This window comes from Ambystoma mexicanum, chromosome 9 (assembly GCF_040938575.1).
Source record: "Ambystoma mexicanum isolate Mex_15411 chromosome 9, UKY_AmexF1_1, whole genome shotgun sequence".
In the NCBI taxonomy this organism is placed as follows: domain Eukaryota; kingdom Metazoa; phylum Chordata; class Amphibia; order Caudata; family Ambystomatidae; genus Ambystoma; species Ambystoma mexicanum.
The window spans coordinates 704,705,651-704,725,212 of NC_090931.1; the positions used below are offsets into that span (position 1 = coordinate 704,705,651).

The following is a 19,562-nucleotide window of genomic DNA, read 5'->3' on the forward strand; positions in this document are numbered from 1 at the left end:
TAAACTTCCGTATTTATCTTGCGCGGCTGATCTGTTACTTATTATTATGTCCAAATTTACAAAAATGAAAGTTAAAGGAGTAACTAATTTTTCACTATGTTTATTAGTATTTTATTCCCCCCCCCGCAATCTCTTTATATTATGTATAACTAAGACAGTTTCCTGTTGGGAATGATGCATTATGGTAACTTTAGTTTTCTTCATTGACCATTATTTTCTCACTATATTTTATTAGCATTCTTTTCACAATTTCAGAATGGTGCATTCTGGTACCTGTGGTTTGATGTAAATTTCGCCTCTCTCATCTGTTTGACTTTCATCTGATTAGCGGTTTCGCCCATTTAGGATCTCCCCATGTGTATATCTAAAACATATGATTTAACAGTGCACATTCTTTTCACAATTTCAGAATAGTGCATTGTGGTACCTGTGGTTTGATGTTAATTTCGCCTCTCTCATCTGTTTAACTTTCATCTGATTAGCGGTTTCGCCCATATATAGGATCTCCCCATGTGTATATCTGAAGCATATGTTTTAACATTGCAGTGTTCAATAATATTTTTCTATGCAACAAATTATAATTGAACAAAATAGAAAACAGGAAAAAACATTTTTGTAATTAATGAAAACATTTGCAATATTCATAACAAGAGTCCTGTATATTATCATTTTTTTGGGTTTTGTTTCTGCTATTTCTCTGCTACTTCTCCAGCATCACAAAAAGTGAATCATTTCATTGTCTGAATTTAATCCATGTTCCAATGTTTGAAAATGACAGATTAATCTGGCTTCTTCTTGCCTTAAGCAAAGTTCTTGATTTCCTCCTCGTTTGCCCATTTTGATTCTTTTCAGTCCAATAAATCTAATGTCTTTTTTATTTTGCATTTGGTGTTGGTTTTGCCAATGAACAGATAACGGGAGGTTTTTGTCTTGACTTCCTATGGCTGAAATATGTTCTCTAATTCTAGTTCTTAACTCCCGAATGGTGCTCCCAATGTAGAGCAGATTACAGACACATATCACTGCGTAGACCACATGTTTGGATCTACAATTAATTTGTTCCCTAATCTTTGTTTTGACACCTTCTTGGTTCGTAAAAGTAACTGTTTCTTGTAGTGCATAGTGGCACATCGAACAGAAGCCACATTTCCTGAAACCTGACTGTGGTTGACGTAACCATGTTTGTGATCTTGTTTCTTCTTCCTCCTCTTCGGACATCATAGAAGGGACTCAACATGTTTCTCAGAGTTCTGGCTTTCCTATAAATTATTGTTGGATAATCTTGTATGTGTTTCTCGATATGTGGGTCTAGTTTTAATAGATACCAGTTCTTTTTTAGGACTTTTTTAATTTCTTTGTTGTTTGCACAGTATGCCGTAATAAAATGAATAGTATCATCTGGTTGTGTACTTTTGCTGCTTTGAGATAATGTTGATTGTCTGGTCATGTTTTTGGCTTTCATTTTTGCAGTTTTAATTGATTTTTGTGAGTATCCTCTGGCCTTAAATCTGTCTGATAACAGTTGACATTCACTCTCAAAATCTGATAATTCTGTGCAATTACGTCGTGCTCTAATGAACTCTCCTTTGGGAATGTTGTAGATAACCGGTTTATGGTGGCAGCTAGTCGCATACAATGTTGAATTGACTTCCGTCTCTTTTCTGAATGTTTTTGTGTGTAATTGTCCAGTGGATACAAAGATGGTTAGATCCAAAAAGTTAATTTCCGTTTTGCTGCTTTGCCCAATAAATTCTAGGCCAAATTCATTGTTATTTGCTTGGTTTAGTAAAGACTCCAGTTCTTCCGGTGTACCGTTCCAAATAATTAGTCCATCATCGATGTACCTTAGCCATTTGATTATTTTGTTCTTAAACTCAGGTATTTGGTATATATGTAGGTCTTCAAACATTCCCATTACAATGTTGGCAAGGGCTGGGGCATATTTAACGCCCATTGCGACTCCACGTATTTGTCGAAAAAACTGATTGTTGAAAATGAAAACATTGTTCTCTAAAGTTGTCATGAGCATTTCTTTAAGCATGCATGCAGAGTTGAAAAATGACGCAGATCTATTTTTGAAAGTATAGTCCATTGCCTCCAGGGCCAATTCATATTTAATAGATGTATATAGAGCCTTGACGTCCCATGTTGCTAATAAGTATGTATCTTGCCACTGAATTTCTTCTACAATTTTAATGGCATCTGTTGTGTCTTTCAGATATGCCTGTATTTTAGGTACTCCAGGTCTTATTATATTGTCAATATATTCCGCTATAGGTTCTGTCGCCCAACCTATGCCACTTACAATAGGCCTTCCTTCTGGGATGGTGTCATATTTCTTGTGAACTTTCGGAAGAAAGTATATGGTTGGAATTGTAGGTTTATTTACCCGTAGGTGTGTCTGCTCTTCATCAGTTATTAGTCCTTGCTGGTGCCAGGCATTAATAAGGCTTGTCAAATCTTGTGTTATTTTCGGTATTGGATTTCCTATTAATTTCTCATAGCATTCTGGATTTTCCAAGTGGTTCATAGCCATCTTTATGTAATCCACTCTATTCATTATTATAATGTTGCCACCTTTGTCCGCTTCCTTGATAACCAATTGATGATTTGATTGTAATTTTCTTATGGCAAGAATTTCATTTGCTGTAAGGTTTTTGAGATTAGTCTTGTTTTTTATTTGTGGTCTTTTTCTTAAGTAGTATAAATCTTGTGTGACGGCTCTGTAAAATGCGTCCACCATGTTATCTGGTGATAGCTGGGGTGTGAACCTGGATTTGGGTTTCAATTCTTTCATGGAAAAAGGAGTTGGCTGTATTTCTAACTCATGAATGGTTTGATGTATTGGATAGTCTCCTGGTTCTTGTAGGGATCGTAATAGGTGAATACCGCTTAGTTCTTCTATGGTTATATCACTTCTAGTTATGGTTTCAGATGTTTTTTTCCTTTTTTCAACTTGAGTCGCAAAAAATTTTTTAAGTTTTAATTTCCGAACAAATTTGAAAAGATCCACATGTATTTCTATGGGTTCAAACTCAGTTGTCGGGGCGAATGATAGGCCTTTATTCAATACATTAATTTCATCTTCAGTTAGTATTTGGTTCGATATGTTCATCACCAAGTTATTTATTTCTGTTGTTTTTTGGCAGCTTCTTTCGATGCCGCCCGTGTTAATCGTCGATAGGCATCTGAGCCGTCTGGATTTTCTGGGTCCTCCTGATCCTCTCTTACCTCTTCTCCGACTCGTTTCTGTGAGGTGTCTGGTGCTTTGCTGATCTGAAAACGGACTTGTTTCGTCTGAATGTTTCTGTTTCCTTGTTTGTATCTTTTGATTTGATTTAGAAATCCTTGTCCCTTCGGTTTTGCAGTTCCTAATACTGTTTCCACGTCATTCTCATTTTCGGGTTCTTCCTCTGCCTCTGAACTGGACGGTGAAGTGTTGGGAGTAGTCTCTCTTGATGTTGGTTTGATTTTATTATATTTCTCTTGGAAAGTGTATACTCTATCCTCTTGGTAATCTCTGTCATCACGATAGAATTTTCTCAATTTTCTCAATTTTATCTCGTCTTGATATTCTTTGAGAATTTCATGCATTTTCAAAAAGTTCTTTTCTTTAGTCACTTCTAAGGCTTTTGCCTCTTTAATTTCCTTTTTTATATTTTCAATTTGATCAGTTATTCGTCTGTGTTCTCTCTGTGCATGCTCAATTAGCATTTCTAACATGTGTTTTGAACATTGATTGAGGTTTGTTTCCCAATTGTTAGCCAAATCTTTATCATCGTCTTTACTGAAATCTGGAAAGATCAAAATGCGAAGTCCTCTTGGGATCTGGTCCTTTGATACATAGTTTTTCAGAGAGATTATTTCCCAATACTTATCAATTTCTTTGCGAGAGGCCCTCTCTAGTTTTACAAATTTATATCTGAGGTCCTCTCTTTTCGGAAAACTTGAAGTGAAAGCATGGGTGTTATTCCCTTTGGCAGAGAAAAGTTTGTTTGCTTCTTCTTCTCTATTCTCCATGTATTCTGCCATTTTTTGAATTCGTTTTCCTAAATTGGTCTGCGTGGTACTGTATCCCCTAGTGACAATCTACTGAGTGAGGAACTTCTTGAGTGGGGATCTCATAAGGTGTACTCTCGCGACCCGTATGTTAGTGCTATTAAAGTTGGCAATGGTTTTCTTATTTTATTATTTTATTCTTGTGTCGCAAGGATGTGGGTCAACACGGAGACATAGAGTCCCTCAGCTCCGTTTGTAAAGTAAGCAGTAGTTTGTTTGTGCCTACACCTCTTTGCGCCAAATTTCTGATGTAAATGAATAAAAGTACGTAGTCAAGTTTCTTCAAGTATATTTTCTTAATTTATTTGATATATGTTCTGCCCATATGGATGACACGTGTTTCGGCGTTCCATTGGCGCCTTTTTCAAATCCGGGCTACAAAATTCTCTTGCTCATGCCTCAAGCATCGGGGGTCCGACACGTGTTTCGGCGTTCCATTGGCGCCTTTTTCAAATCCGGGCTGAATGCAAGCGTAACATGTAATAAAACAAAACACAAAATATAACATATGAAATAGCATTTTAGCATATTTTATAACACATTTAGTAGTTAGAATAGTGACTTAGGCTGTGTAGTATATCCTTTTAGCATTCTCAAATTGCATGAACACCTAAAAGTGCAGCACCTCTTAGTTACCTCAAATGGTTAAAAATAAATCCATTACAGTGACTATGTTAGTTTTTTAAAATTAAATTTGTGCAATCCGAAAAAGAAGTAAGTATGGGATGGCATGGACCTAACAATTTTTGGCTGTCAGAAAAGCATGTGAATTTGTTTTCTTACCCTTATTGAATGTAATGCGAATCTCCCTTTCCTTATTTCCGGGAATTAGTTTTTAGTTGAAGTGTATCACGGTAGTTCCAGGGTTAAATCCCACCTAGAACAAATTTGGTTGTTCTGTTATGCTAACATTAGCCTTTTAACCTTCTATCGGATTGATTCTTTATGCATGATTCCCTTGCATATATTTAGACACATTTTAAACTCTAGTAAGCATGACTAGTAACATCTTTCTCATTGCATTTGTGTAAAAAGTGCTATTCATATTTACAATCCTCCAATCGCATTACATATCCTTGGTCTCATGCATTCTGTTACTCTAGCGGTCACTAGGAATTACTTTTTCAGTTACAATGACTGGTAACCGATTTGCTCCCCATTTGTGTTTACCAAAACACCCTTTCGCGTGAGTTTGAAATCCCAACCAAAATATATTTTGTTTATGCCACTCGGCATCAAGCGTGCTGAATTCTACATTGAGCATGCTTGTAGCGGTGGTCTTTCCACCCCTTAAAAGCGCTTACCTACAAAATTCTCTTGCTCATGCCTCAAGCATCGGGGGTCCTGTTATGGTTCTGGCAAATCCTTGTTCATAAAGAGTTACAGATTGCTAGTCCCTCTTTCCTTTTGTTCATTTACAAAATTCGGCGGCCATACTTTGGGCTGAGTTTTAGTACGTAAGTCCTTTTTTCCTTTTTGATGTTTAAAATGATCTGTTGCATTTGTGTTTAGTGTAACATTGATTTGAATTTAAACTTCCGTATTTATCTTGCGCGGCTGATCTGTTACTTATTATTATGTCCAAATTTACAAAAATTAAAGTTAAAGGAGTAACTAATTTTTCCTTTATATTATGTATACCTAAAACTGTTTCCTGTTGGGAATGGTGCATTATGGTAACTTTAGTTTTCTTCATTGACCATTATTTTCTCACTATATTTTATTAGCATTCTTTTCACAATTTCAGAATGGTGCATTCTGGTACCTGTGGTTTGATGTAAATTTCGCCTCTCTCATCTGTTTGACTTTCATCTGATTAGCGGTTTCGCCCATTTAGGATCTCCCCATGTGTATATCTAAAACATATGATTTAACAGTGCACATTCTTTTCACAATTTCAGAATAGTGCATTGTGGTACCTGTGGTTTGATGTTAATTTCGCCTCTCTCATCTGTTTAACTTTCATCTGATTAGCGGTTTCGCCCATATATAGGATCTCCCCATGTGTATATCTGAAGCATATGTTTTAACATTGCAGTGTTCAATAATATTTTTCTATGCAACAAATTATAATTGAACAAAATAGAAAACAGGAAAAAACATTTTTGTAATTAATGAAAACATTTGCAATATTCATAACAAGAGTCCTGTATATTATCATTTTTTTGGGTTTTGTTTCTGCTATTTCTCTGCTACTTCTCCAGCATCACAAAAAGTGAATCATTTCATTGTCTGAATTTAATCCATGTTCCAATGTTTGAAAATGACAGATTAATCTGGCTTCTTCTTGCCTTAAGCAAAGTTCTTGATTTCCTCCTCGTTTGCCCATTTTGATTCTTTTCAGTCCAATAAATCTAATGTCTTTTTTATTTTGCATTTGGTGTTGGTTTTGCCAATGAACAGATAACGGGAGGTTTTTGTCTTGACTTCCTATGGCTGAAATATGTTCTCTAATTCTAATTCTTAACTCCCGAATGGTGCTCCCAATGTAGAGCAGATTACAGACACATATCACTGCGTAGACCACATGTTTGGATCTACAATTAATTTGTTCCCTAATCTTTGTTTTGACACCTTCTTGGTTCGTAAAAGTAACTGTTTCTTGTAGTGCATAGTGGCACATCGAACAGAAGCCACATTTCCTGAAACCTGACTGTGGTTGACGTAACCATGTTTGTGATCTTGTTTCTTCTTCCTCCTCTTCGGACATCATAGAAGGACTCAACATGTTTCTCAGAGTTCTGGCTTTCCTATAAATTATTGTTGGATAATCTTGTATGTGTTTCTCGATATGTGGGTCTAGTTTTAATAGATACCAGTTCTTTTTTAGGACTTTTTTAATTTCTTTGTTGTTTGCACAGTATGCCGTAATAAAATGAATAGTATCATCTGGTTGTGTACTTTTGCTGCTTTGAGATAATGTTGATTGTCTGGTCATGTTTTTGGCTTTCATTTTTGCAGTTTTAATTGATTTTTGTGAGTATCCTCTGGCCTTAAATCTGTCTGATAACAGTTGACATTCACTCTCAAAATCTGATAATTCTGTGCAATTACGTCGTGCTCTAATGAACTCTCCTTTGGGAATGTTGTAGATAACCGGTTTATGGTGGCAGCTAGTCGCATACAATGTTGAATTGACTTCCGTCTCTTTTCTGAATGTTTTTGTGTGTAATTGTCCAGTGGATACAAAGATGGTTAGATCCAAAAAGTTAATTTCCGTTTTGCTGCTTTGCCCAATAAATTCTAGGCCAAATTCATTGTTATTTGCTTGGTTTAGTAAAGACTCCAGTTCTTCCGGTGTACCGTTCCAAATAATTAGTCCATCATCGATGTACCTTAACCATTTGATTATTTTGTTCTTAAACTCAGGTATTTGGTATATATGTAGGTCTTCAAACATTCCCATTACAATGTTGGCAAGGGCTGGGGCATATTTAACGCCCATTTAAACTATATATGTAAACCAATTTGTATTGAAATGAATTATCAATATATCATTAATATTGGATTATTCATTTCTTCTTTCTTAGAATTTTTTTGTAAGAATCAAGAATACTTTGCCCCTGATGAAGAGTGAAAGCAATACTCGAAACGCGCTGGGCCAGATTGAATTTGAATGTTTTTGTTTCTAATATGAATAAATATCTGTTCTATATAAACATTTGACTTGTCAAATATTAATTGGGTCACTAATGAGAACTTTTCCTGTTCTAACAAGGATAAAAAACCTACCAATTTTAAGTAACACATATTGTCCACAAACTTAAGAGGTCTTATGCTCTGTACTTCCTTTACAGAAGCACAGACACATTCCTCTACCAATTAAAAATCCATACAGGCCTAGGCCTACTTTGATAGTGTGCAGGGGACGTGGGTTTCCCAATTTAGGAAACCATCTTCCGTTTGCATAAATGACCATCCTAGATACCAAGGCTGAGCACTTCTCCCCCGCACCTCAAACCACATTAACCAAATGACTGACTATCTTCAGTCAAAATCTGAAATTCTTGAAATCAAAAATCACTATTAAGGTGTGCATGGTGGTTGTAAATTGGTTTTATTTCTTTAACTCTGGACATTATAATATTTGTATTTTGTTTGATAATGTCTTTAGCAGAAGGGGAAATATGAATACCTAAATGTTTAATCCCATTTGGACACCATTTCATACCAGAAGCATGAATATGAGGTTTAGTGAAGTATATATTGAGAGGTAGTATTTCAGATGCATCAGTGTTTAGTTCATAACCAGAAAGCTAATGAAAAACGTGAGATGATCACCAAAAGGCATTGTATACTGGTATCCACATTTTTAAAGGAGCAGCAGCACATCATCTGCATAAGCGGCTACTTTTATTTGTACATCTCCAGAATCAATAGCGGTCTGCTTCAGGGGTTGGTCTGTGTTTGCTGTCCTCCAGAGCTCCCCTGCTAACCAGCAGAGGTAAGTGAGGCTTCGGGATGCAGGTTTTCTTCCTTGTGTCTTCCCGTGGTCAGGTGCAGCAGGAGCTTCTTCTTCCTTGCTCGGAGAGTGGTCTCTCTCCTTAGGGATGGCTTAATTCCTTCTTGCTTTCTTCTCGGTGTACTACTCTGACTGCTTTCCGAACTTCCTCGTACACCGCTCATGACTGTGGTTCCTCCAGGGAGGGCTTGACCTTGCGTCAAGTCCTTCATCCATCTTTATACTGGTAAGCATCTCTCAATCGTCTATATTGACTAGACTGCGCTGTTAGTGCTTCTTCTTCATCCTAGTAGTTCTACTTTGATGTTCACATGGGTAACTCTTGATCTTCTTCGTCTCAGTACACGGTGTGACATTATGCAGTCTACCCTGCAGTATAACATGGGGAAGGTAAGGACTGTGGGGTGTGTAAGGTTATGGGAATTTGATGAGGGGTATTTGTATACCTCATTGTCCCCCCTATGTTGTCCACCATGGCAGAAGAAACAACATCTAGGATTCATCACACCACGCAGTGCATACACCCATAAAAAATAAACAGATATTATGGAGGACGAGGGGGGCGTGGCTAGGAAGCCATGTGAAAGGACGTGTCTGTACGGGGGCTCCCGAAGATCCGTACATTATCCGACGGAAAACCGTGCAAGGACCGATGTAATTTGGCTGAGACTGATATGACTGCGTACATGAATCTCAGGTGAACGTGTGGACACGTTTCGATACGGGCCTGCAATGTGCGAGCGCAACAAGAAGCTAAAAGAAGATCTGGAGGCGAGAGTGCACGAGAAAATGGCCGCCGCCGCCTAACGAAGGAACAAAGGAGTGATTGATCTGGGCGCCTGACGGTTGCACTGGAGCGTGGTGGTGGGGAAGGTGCATGACTCGGGTGCATCGTGGTCATTAAAGACACCCAGTCCTGCGAGTCCGACGGTGCGGACCTGGGAAGGGAGCAGGGCCTGGCCGAAGATACTTTGTAACCGGAGTGTGCGGTGTGACCTGGAACTGAGCCCCGGGCCCTTCATGGCCTAAAGTGCGCTTCAAAGGGCGAGACGCGACCTGGCTTAGCCAGATGGCCGGGGGAGCCGGAGGACAAAGGAACTTTGTGTCAGAGATGTGGCGATAATGATGGGGCACCCGAAGAGCGCACTGTGACACCCTGCCCTGGATCCGAGCAGGGATAGTAGGACGGGAGACATGTCAAACAAGCCCCTGAGAACGAAGACCAAACAGCCCACGCTCGACGAATACGCTAAGACGCCTCCCGGCCCAGACGGAGCCAAAAGCAAAGATAAAACGCAAGCCAAAAAAATGGCCGCCGGGGGTGCGAACCATGAAGTCCTCGCTGCAATCGCAGACCTGAAAGCGACCTGGGAGACCAAGCTCCAGCTCGCTGTGGCTGAACTGAAGACCGCAATGGAACTCCAGGTTGGGGCAGTACAGGAGGACGTGAACCTCCTAAGGCAGGACGTGCGTACTCTGGCTGAGCGCACGGAGACTTTAGAGAAAGAAATGGGCCCTACCGCGGCGGACTGCGCTGTGCATAAGCGTGAACTCCATGCCCTGGTGCAACGCGTGGGCAATTTGGAGAGTAGGGCGGAGGAGGCAGAAGGACGCGCCCGGAGGAACAACATTCGTATCGTGGGCCTACCGGAGGGAACTGAGGGCCATAATCCAACGGAATTTATCGAAAACATGTTACTGCAGGAGATCACGGGAGGCACTCTGTCGCAGGGTTTTGCGGTTGAGAGAGCGCACAGGGCCTTAACTAGGAAGCCGCCGCCCGGAAACCCGCCCAGGCCAGTGATAGCCAAGATCCTTAATTACCGGGACCGAGAAAGGATCCTTGAACACTTCCGCAAGGGAGGCACAATACAACGAGGAGCGGCGAATATAACTGCCTATCCCGATTACACCCTGCAGGTACAGCGCAGTCGTATGAACTTTGGATCGGTGAAGAGGAGATTGCGGGAAGCGGGGCTTAAATACATGTTGCTCTATCCGGCCAAACTGAAGGTTTTCTTTCAGGGCAAGCTGCTGTTCTTTGTCACCCCGGAGGATGCTATGGAGTGGTTGGATGCACAAAACTGCCCTCAGGAGTCAGATGTTCAGACGGCCGTTGGAAAATAAAAGACGAGATAAGTAACGCTGTAGGCCCGGTCGGGTCACGAACATTGAGACTTGAATATAGTCATTGAACTCGCTGGAGAACATGCGCGCGTCAATGGTTATGAAACGTGGTCCGTAAGCACGGACATGGTTGCGAAGTAGAGGAGCCTCCTGAAGCCGCTCTTTACACCCCCTTTTTTGTGTTTAGTTTAGTCACTGTTAGTGGGGTGACACCCTGTCGGGTTCTCTATTTGGGTTTTCCAAGGAGGACCGAACACAGGGATGCCTGAGATCCAGGGATGGAGCTGGGCAGTTGTTTGGGGTAGGGGCTTGGGGGGGTGTTTTAGTTTTTGTATGAGCCTGGGGGTGAAACCGGGATTGGGTGTTCGCAAAGTGGGGAGGGATTGCCTCGGACGGGGGGAGGAAACTACTGATAGGCCATGGGAGACCTCAGGATATTAACGTGGAACGTTAGAGGGCTTAACAGTTATCTTAAGCGAAATAAAGTCATGTTGTATCTTAAGAGGCAGAAGATAGACGTAGCCCTGCTACAGGAGACACATCTAAAGCGAGAGAAACTGGAGCTGGTAGGGAGGAAGTGGAAAGGAACAGGGGTAGGATCAATGTACTCCGCCTATGCCAGAGGAGTGCTGGTGTGGGTGGCGCCACACGTCCCATTTAAGCTAATTGAGGAGGTTGTAGAGGAGGATGGGAGGTTGGTTATGGTGAGGGGGCTGGTAGAGAACAAAGTAGTGTGCATTGTAAACACATACGCGCCTAACCAGGAAACGGCGACATTTTTTAGGACGCTGTGCACCAAGCTCAGTGTCGGGATGGGGGGAACGGTGATATGGGGTGGCGACTTTAATTGCGTGTTGAATCCCAGGGAGGATAGGTCGGATGACAAGATGGCTAAGCCCAGCCCGGCGGCTAAGGTATTGCAGACGCTGCTGGCGGATTTTGGCCTGGTAGATGTGTGGAGAGCGAAACACCCGGGCGTGAGGCAATACTCACACTATTCGGCTCCGCATCTACTGCACACGAGGCTTGATTACTTTTTCGCTACGCCAGACATAGTCGCGGAGTGCGAACATATAGACTACAGGGCGAGAGTCCTCTCTGACCATTCGCCCCTGGTCATGCGATGGCAGCTGTATTCCCCACAAGCGCGTATACCAACATGGCGCCTCAGGGCGGAGGCGCTCAAGGACCCTGCCTTCAGAGAGGATATGAGGGAGGAGATATCTGCTTATTTTGAGGTGAATAAAGGGAGCGTTGAGTCGGCTGGCACCTTATGGGAGGCCTTTAAGGTCGTAATGCGGGGGATCGCCATTGCGAAGTCTAAGGGATTGATGGGGGGAGTCCTGGCGGATCTGCATAGAGCTGAGACTGAGCTGGAAGAGGAGTTGAAAGGGGGTGGGACAGATGCGGAGGCGGTCTCCAAATTGCAACAGGAGTGTGCGGAACATTGGGATAGGCTCTGTAATTTGAACTATAGAAAGTATATCGAGAGAGTGCATGCGGGGGGAGATAAAACGGGCCGACTCTTAGCTTGGCTGTACAAGAGTGAGACCCCACGATCCCCGATCAGATTGGTAACCAATGAAAGGGGGGAGGAGGTAGACACCCAAGAAGGCGTGAACAGGGCATTCGTGGAATACTATAAGGTCTTATACGAAGACTGCGAAGGGGGCAGCCAGGAGGAAATAGACGAAGTGCTGGAAGATATAGGCTTGCCTAAGGTCAGCGATGAGGAGCGAGAGGAGCTGGATGCTCCGATCACCCTGGAAGAGCTGAAGGAGATTGTGAGACAGTTGCCCACTAGCAAGGCCCCAGGGGCAGATGGGTTCCCCAGTGAATTTTATAAAGTGTATGCGGAGGAAGTGCTCCCGCCCATGCTGGAAATGCTCAACGAAGCGTACGAGATGGGACGGTTGCCGGAGTCACTTAGGGAGGCGATTATAATACCGCTCCCCAAGCCAAATATACCGGGACATGATTGTGGCTCCTACAGGCCCCTGTCGATGCTGAACCAAGATAGCAAGATCCTGACAGCTGTCCTGGCTACTAGAATGCGTAGAGTGATCAGCAAGTTGATCCACCCTGACCAGACGGGCTATGTCCCTAATAGGAACATTACTCACAACCACAGACGCCTCCACAGGGTGGTCGAGTGGGGTTGTAGTGATGACGGCGAAATGGCAATAGTGGCATTGGACGCGGTTAAAGCGCTCGACTCTGTTCGGTGGCCTTGGTTGCTGGCGGCTCTGAGATGGTACGGGATGGGACCAGGTTACGTTAGGTGGGCCGAGATGTTATACAGTGCACCACTAGCCAGGGTCCGCACGGGTGCAGTGGTGTCAGAGAGATGGCAGTTGTGCAGAGGCACTAGGCAGGGGTGCCCCTGGTCCCCAATGTTGTACATCCTGGCCCTAGAACCCTTAGCGATTTACCTCCGGCAGCAATATGACCTGGTCGGCATCGATGTAAGAGGAGAGTGTCACCTTATATCCCTGTATGCAGATGATATGCTGCTATACCTAAGATACCCAGAAGAAAATGTGCAGTTTGTCTTAGAGGTGATGGGGAGGTATGCCTGGTTGTCCGGTATAGCGGTAAACCCCCAGAAATCCATTCTATTTCCGCTAGGGGGCTATGTGGGGTCTCCGGTAGACAGGTTGCCAGTGTTGCAGATCCCGTGGGCGACGAGATCCTTTAGATACTTGGGAATTGACGTGTATCACACGACTGTGGAAGAGCACAAGCATAACACTGAACTTGCTGTGGGGAAGATCGAGAAATGCATGAGGTTCTGGGAAAGATTGCCACTGGCGATGATGGGTCGGGGAGCTATGCTTAAAATGGTGGTACTGCCCAGGCTTCTGCATTATTTTAACAACATCCCTTACATGATTCCTGGGAAGTTTTTTGTGAGGCTACATAGTGTTTGCAGAGAATTCCTGTGGCACGGCACGCGCAACAGAGTTGCACTGTGGAAGCTGCAGAACTTCTACGAGAAGGGCGGAGTCAAACTGCCGAACTTTGAGGCCTATTATGTGGCAGCGCAGCTACAATATGTGTCCAGGTGGCTCTCTGACGACGAGACCCCTGAACACAGGCTGTTTGGGAGGGATTGCTCCCCGTTTTATCTGCGAGAGGTGATCTGGGTGACTAATGCATGCATGAAGGAGCGGCCTAGAATGCTAGCTTTGGGATGGAACATGTGGAAACGGGCCTGCCGGATGATGGGTAACCCTTTGCCGTGTGTGTCGCAGTTCCCATTGGTTGCACTGGCGAAGGGAGATGGACAGCTCAGAGTAATCATCCGGATATACTGGGAGTCAGTGGGGTTGGTCACCATGGGAGATATTTGGCAGGATGGGACCATTTTGGAGTTCGAAGAATTAGAGGCAGGGTCGGGATTGCACAGGGGTCAATATATGACATATCGCAGGATAGTGCAGGAGATCCGGAATAGGTGGCCCGAAACTACCCTGGCCGATGAACCGGACGCCACGGTGGAGATACTATATGACACATCTGAGGGCGGGCATGAGGTCTCTAGGTTGTACGAGATGTTGATGACGAAGGTTGGGAGCGATTTAGTGCACTTGAGACTGGAATGGGAAACGGAGATGGGGGCCCCGATGGCAGACGGGTTGTGGGAGCGAGCCCTGGGGTACCATAAAAGAGTATCGAGAAACGCCAGGTTTAAGCAAATACAGCTTTACATAACGCACAGGGCATACATGACCCCCCTGAGAATATCCAAATTTCGGGATGTTGGACGCCAGGCGTGCCCCAAGTGTGACGAGGAGAATGCAGACATGATACACATGTTCTGGGCGTGCCCAGTAATTGCAGGCTATTGGGGTGAAGTGGCGCAGAAGCTGGCAGGAAAGGGTGTCACGCTCAAAGTGGATTCGGCCTGGGCCTGCTTATTGGGAGGATATCCCAGAGCGCGTAAACTTAGACATGTCGGGAAATTGAAAGATTTGGCTTATGTGCTTGCTAAACGTAGGATTGCCATGGGATGGAAGGAGTGTCATAAGCCACGAATGGAGGTCTGGTGGAGGGATCTCCAGAAATGGGCGGAGGCCGAGACGGCTGTGTGGCGGGATACCAGTATTGCAGGGGAGGAGGAGGAAATGTGCTCCCTCGCGGCATGGAAATTGTTGATAGCTGAACTGTTCGGAACGGGGTCGGCTCCAACTGAATCTGAGAGCGATGACGCCCCCCCGTTCACAGCGGATACCGATGGCAAACACCATACAGGCTCATAGGGGGGAGGGATGGGGATTGCAGTGCTTTTTGTTGTTAAATGTGTTTATTTATGTTCAGTTGTATTGTTGTTTGGTTTATATATAAAATAAAAATATATTTTAAAAAAAAAAGATATTATGGAGGACAATAAACAGAAAATAACTTAACCTCAGTATTGAGCAGTAGTGAAGTGAAAGAACGAAATCTAAACTGCACTGGAATGGTACAAATGTCTAGTGCCATAAGTGCTGGGGTGGGGATGACAATCGGGGAGGGAGAGCAGAATGTGGAGGGACGTTTTCTGTAAAAATGCAGCCAGTTCCACTTCAAGGAGGTAAGGACATGCACAAAGAACTTGCATCAGCACAAAGCACTGTGCCTGCCTGACCGGTGAACGGAGGGCACAGAATGATGTCCCTTTGTCAATCCTTCCAGTGACCCATCATTTGAAAGTATGCAGTCATGTTAAACTTGCTCTGGAAATTGGTGTCAATCTTAACAGTGCTAGCATATGAAACTATATGAGCAATATGCTTACATCTTTACAGTTACGTTACCTTTGTCTGCCGGTGGAGTAAATGTGTAAAAACCTCATAATGAAACAGGATTTTACACCCTGTTTTGTGCACATGCCCTCAACATACATTAACTTTGGCTTTGTATTAGCATGTTCACTAACATATGCAGATTGTGCAGTAATCACTTCAATGACTAAACATTATTTTATTATCACTAACAATGTAGAGATTTTGTTTTTAACAGAACCTTGGTTGTCTGATTCTTCCGGTCTGTTTAAAACCCCATGGATATCTTTTAAGTGATGGTGATAGACCAAAAGAAAGGAGGTTTATAAAACATTTCTGAAGATTATCTTAATCTGCAATAATTTAATTCATACTGTCTGACAACATGTGAAATACTCACAACCAAGTTATTATTCAAAACTGATAAACGTACTTCTGTGCTACTGTACCAGACCCCTAATAATGACAAAGGAGAGTTTCGGGACAGATAAATGTCCTTTTACCATCACAGATTACCTCTTCTAACAAGTGTTTCGGGTGATTTTAACATATGGCTAATAACCCCAGGGACACCTATGTATCAGAAATATTAAACCAATTAGGCCCAATGATATGATATGATATGATAGGTTATTTATAACGCGCTTAATACCATGAGGTTTCTAAGCGTGGACCCGGGGATCGAACCAGTGTTGCTCCGTGTCGTCTCACTTGCAAGGCGAGCACGTTGCCCCTGAGCTATCCTCCAGAGACCAATGGGCTTCATTTATCATGATACAGGCCAAATGCATTGGAGTGGACAATACAAACAAATACTGAACTTAATATATCTACACCCATATTGCTGGGCTGTTCAGGTCATTGTGCAATGGACAGTTAAACCTTTCTGTAAGAAAAACTATAACACTTACAAAAGTATTCGGCCAACAAAACAACTAGAAGAATTATTCTCCCTAAGGCTTCTTCATATTTTGATTCTTAATATCTCCCAGTTAGAATTGAATGATATAAAAGCCTAATTACAGTTATTACAAACAACATTGTGCCACTAAAAATAATAAAAGCCACATAATCACCTCTACATCAGCAATGATGCACTCCATAACTTTGGCCTACGTTCATTTCTGTTAGGAAAGCCCCCAGGAAGTGGTTACAAAAATCACTCAGAAGCCAACACATTAAATCTCAAGGCCACCTGGAAGGACTGACTATAAGCTGGAAATTGTCCATGCCAATAAAAATCTATTTTCAAATGAAGTGAAGGTCACATAAAATTAATTCACATAAACACATTTTAAAAACATTACAACTGTTGAAAAGGAAAGCTTCTGCAAAACTGTCTAAACATATTTCAAAATAATGGATCTAGAATATTCAGTATGTTTTCAATTAAAACATTTTCAAATCAGATCTACAATTGAGGAACATAAATCTTCTGATGATTTTTTTATGTTGTCTAATAAGCAATTATTGCAGCAATCACCAGTTTTTAATTACCAGAAGATCTTGCAGGATGAGGTTGGAAATATATTACAAAAATGAACCAGCTCTCTCATACCTCTAAAACGCATGCCCGTTGAATATTATTAAGTAATGTGTGGAATGCCTTCTGACTTTTTTGTTAAGGATTCCCTTCATCGAGGTCTTTTAAAACAATCCTGGGTTAACCCCTTCAAGAAAACATCACTCAAATCTGTGAAATACCATGAAATTATAGGCCTATATCTAATCTAGAATTTCACCTTTAAAACTCTATAAAAAGCAATAACATTTTTTCGACTAGGCAGAGGAATAGAAATTGCTCTAGTCGATGATGGTGAGGAACCTCTGTGTAATACTGATACCACCAAAACTCCTTACGTCTTTTGCTTTATCTGTCTGCAGCATTTGACACTCTTGACCATGAACACAAATTGTATAGATTGAGTTATGTGGACAGCCTATCGAATAAAGCATTAATATGATCCCAGTCCTTTCTTACAAAACTAGCAAGCTATGTTACAATAGATGGATATACTTCAGAGCTTACCTGTACACATTTTGGGCTTCCTCACGCTACTTTTTTATCTCCTTTACCTTTCAATATGTACACTACACTCTTTCATGATCTCGCGCACACAATAATGGTGGGTTTTCACTATTATGCCAGTGACTCCCGGTTATTTATTAAGTTGACTGAGGATGCTCGGCATGCCGATGAGCATTTAGCAAACATCTTTGGAATTATTAAAAACTGGACGGAATTATAATGGCTGAGTTTTGAAAGTAATAAGACAGAGCTTACTTTGATACATTCACGCTTCCCTAAAAGGGCAGGGGATTCCGATTATTCTTCTGTGTTATTGGATTCACAAGTTATATTTAACATCTTTCATACTTATGGGTATTGTTTGACTTCAATTTACACATCTTCCCGGATAAACAGTGATTAGCAGTATGAGCTATTACATCAAACTGTTCAAAAGAGTTAGTGAGGAGCATCTTGTAATTGATAGGGAAGTGAATGGAGCCAAGTACAACTGTGCAAATGCAATCTATATGAATGCCCCTAAACACAAATCCAGAGCCATACATAGTTAGAGGTGCTTCCTATAGAGTAAAGGATTATGAAAGTATTTGGCTTGGGGTGGATGGTAGTTTAATAATCTGTTGCTTTAAAACATTGCTTGACTAAAGGTATTCCGGAAGAAAACTAGTCCCACTGATGGATTTATCTGATCAAAATGAAATGTTCACCACCAGAGAACAAACACACACACACACACACCCCCAACGTCCCCCACACCCCCAAACGTTCCCCGCCCCCCCATCACCCAATTTAACTAATGCTGTGAGCCACTACTCTGTACATTGTGGAAACGATATTATAACACCTATATGAACTGAATTTGAACAAACAAAACTTTTTTCAAAGGCATCTCTTTTTATACAACATGTACTGCAATCAACCCAGCCTTCTTCAGGACATATTCCTCCATCCCCCAAAGATCCCGCAAGATAATGGTGAGCGGCTCCAATGCTGTTGTTTCTCTAATTCTGACTGCCCAATATGTCAGGTACCAGCCAAATAAGGGAGCAAATTACTCAAGGGCTAAACATCATTCTTCATACAGCCGTAAGCCATGTAGAGAAGGGTACATGCATGTTTCTCTGTATCTGAAGATCTTACATAAACACAGCAAAGACAGTTGTGGTTCCCTCGAATTGTCAGTTTGTTTCTAGGGAAACCAGTATATGGACCGCGCGCCGTCTGTCAACTTTAGATTTTGTGTGAAGACACAGCTTCCAGCTGCCAAGCCAGCTACCTATGCACGACCTAAACTTTGGTTCTAACAGACACTTATTTTTTGTTTCCCAAAAACAGTAAAACAGACAATCAAAAAGGAAAGAAAAGAAGCTGGAATAGCTTTCGCAATCATAATCTCCACACTTGGATGTATTGTCCCCTTACCTCCTTCGAAGGTCCTCTGCCACTACTGCTCTACAGCTGAACAAGTAGGCACGCAAAGACTTCAGCTGTTGTCTCAGACGTAGCACAGTAGCCAGCGGCTCCACGTGTCTGTAGAGCATCGGATTCTCATGCTGGATATCAATCAGTGGCTCTTCATGCACATACTCCAGGAATTCCTTCGCCTGCTTGGACACCTGAAAGTTCAAGGAGTTCAGGATGTTAGACATATCCTTCCTCTTCTCCCCCCCCCCACCCAAAGACAAAGCTTTTGCTAATTATCAAAAAAGCTGGTAATGGTACTCATGGTCATCTAAGGAGGTTTCACTTATGCAGAAGGCAAAAAATAGAAGTGAGGACTTGTTTATAGTTTTTCAATACCTTATTGGACCTCTGCTCTTTATGTAACACTTAGACAAACCTAAGTAATGCAGGTATATGCTCTCACAGAAAAGGAATACCTCCACTTGTAAATGTTATGGATTACCATTTGATTCTATCACATCTATGGCTCCGACACATGATTGATAACATAACCTCTATATGACACATTCCAATCAATCACTCTTCGACCCGCGCTCTCCGGATCTGATCTTCAATGCTCTTGGGCAGGACAACACTACTAGGAAAACATAATGGTAGCAGGTGTGCCCTTCCTAACATTTACACCTTTTGAAGTCCCATAAACGTCTTCATTAGA

General features: G+C 42.2%; 1 protein-coding gene across 3 annotated transcripts in view; it reads right to left on the reverse strand.

Annotated features, from left to right (window-relative positions):
• PLEKHM3 (pleckstrin homology domain containing M3) overlaps positions 1-19,562 on the reverse strand; it is a 1,064,501-nt gene that overhangs the window by 572,650 nt on the left and 472,289 nt on the right. For all 3 annotated transcript variants that reach the window (XM_069615595.1, XM_069615596.1, XM_069615597.1), the window contains exon 5: positions 18,866-19,059. In XM_069615595.1, the coding sequence (XP_069471696.1) occupies positions 18,866-19,059 (194 nt within the window). The remainder of the gene's footprint in view (positions 1-18,865; positions 19,060-19,562) is intronic.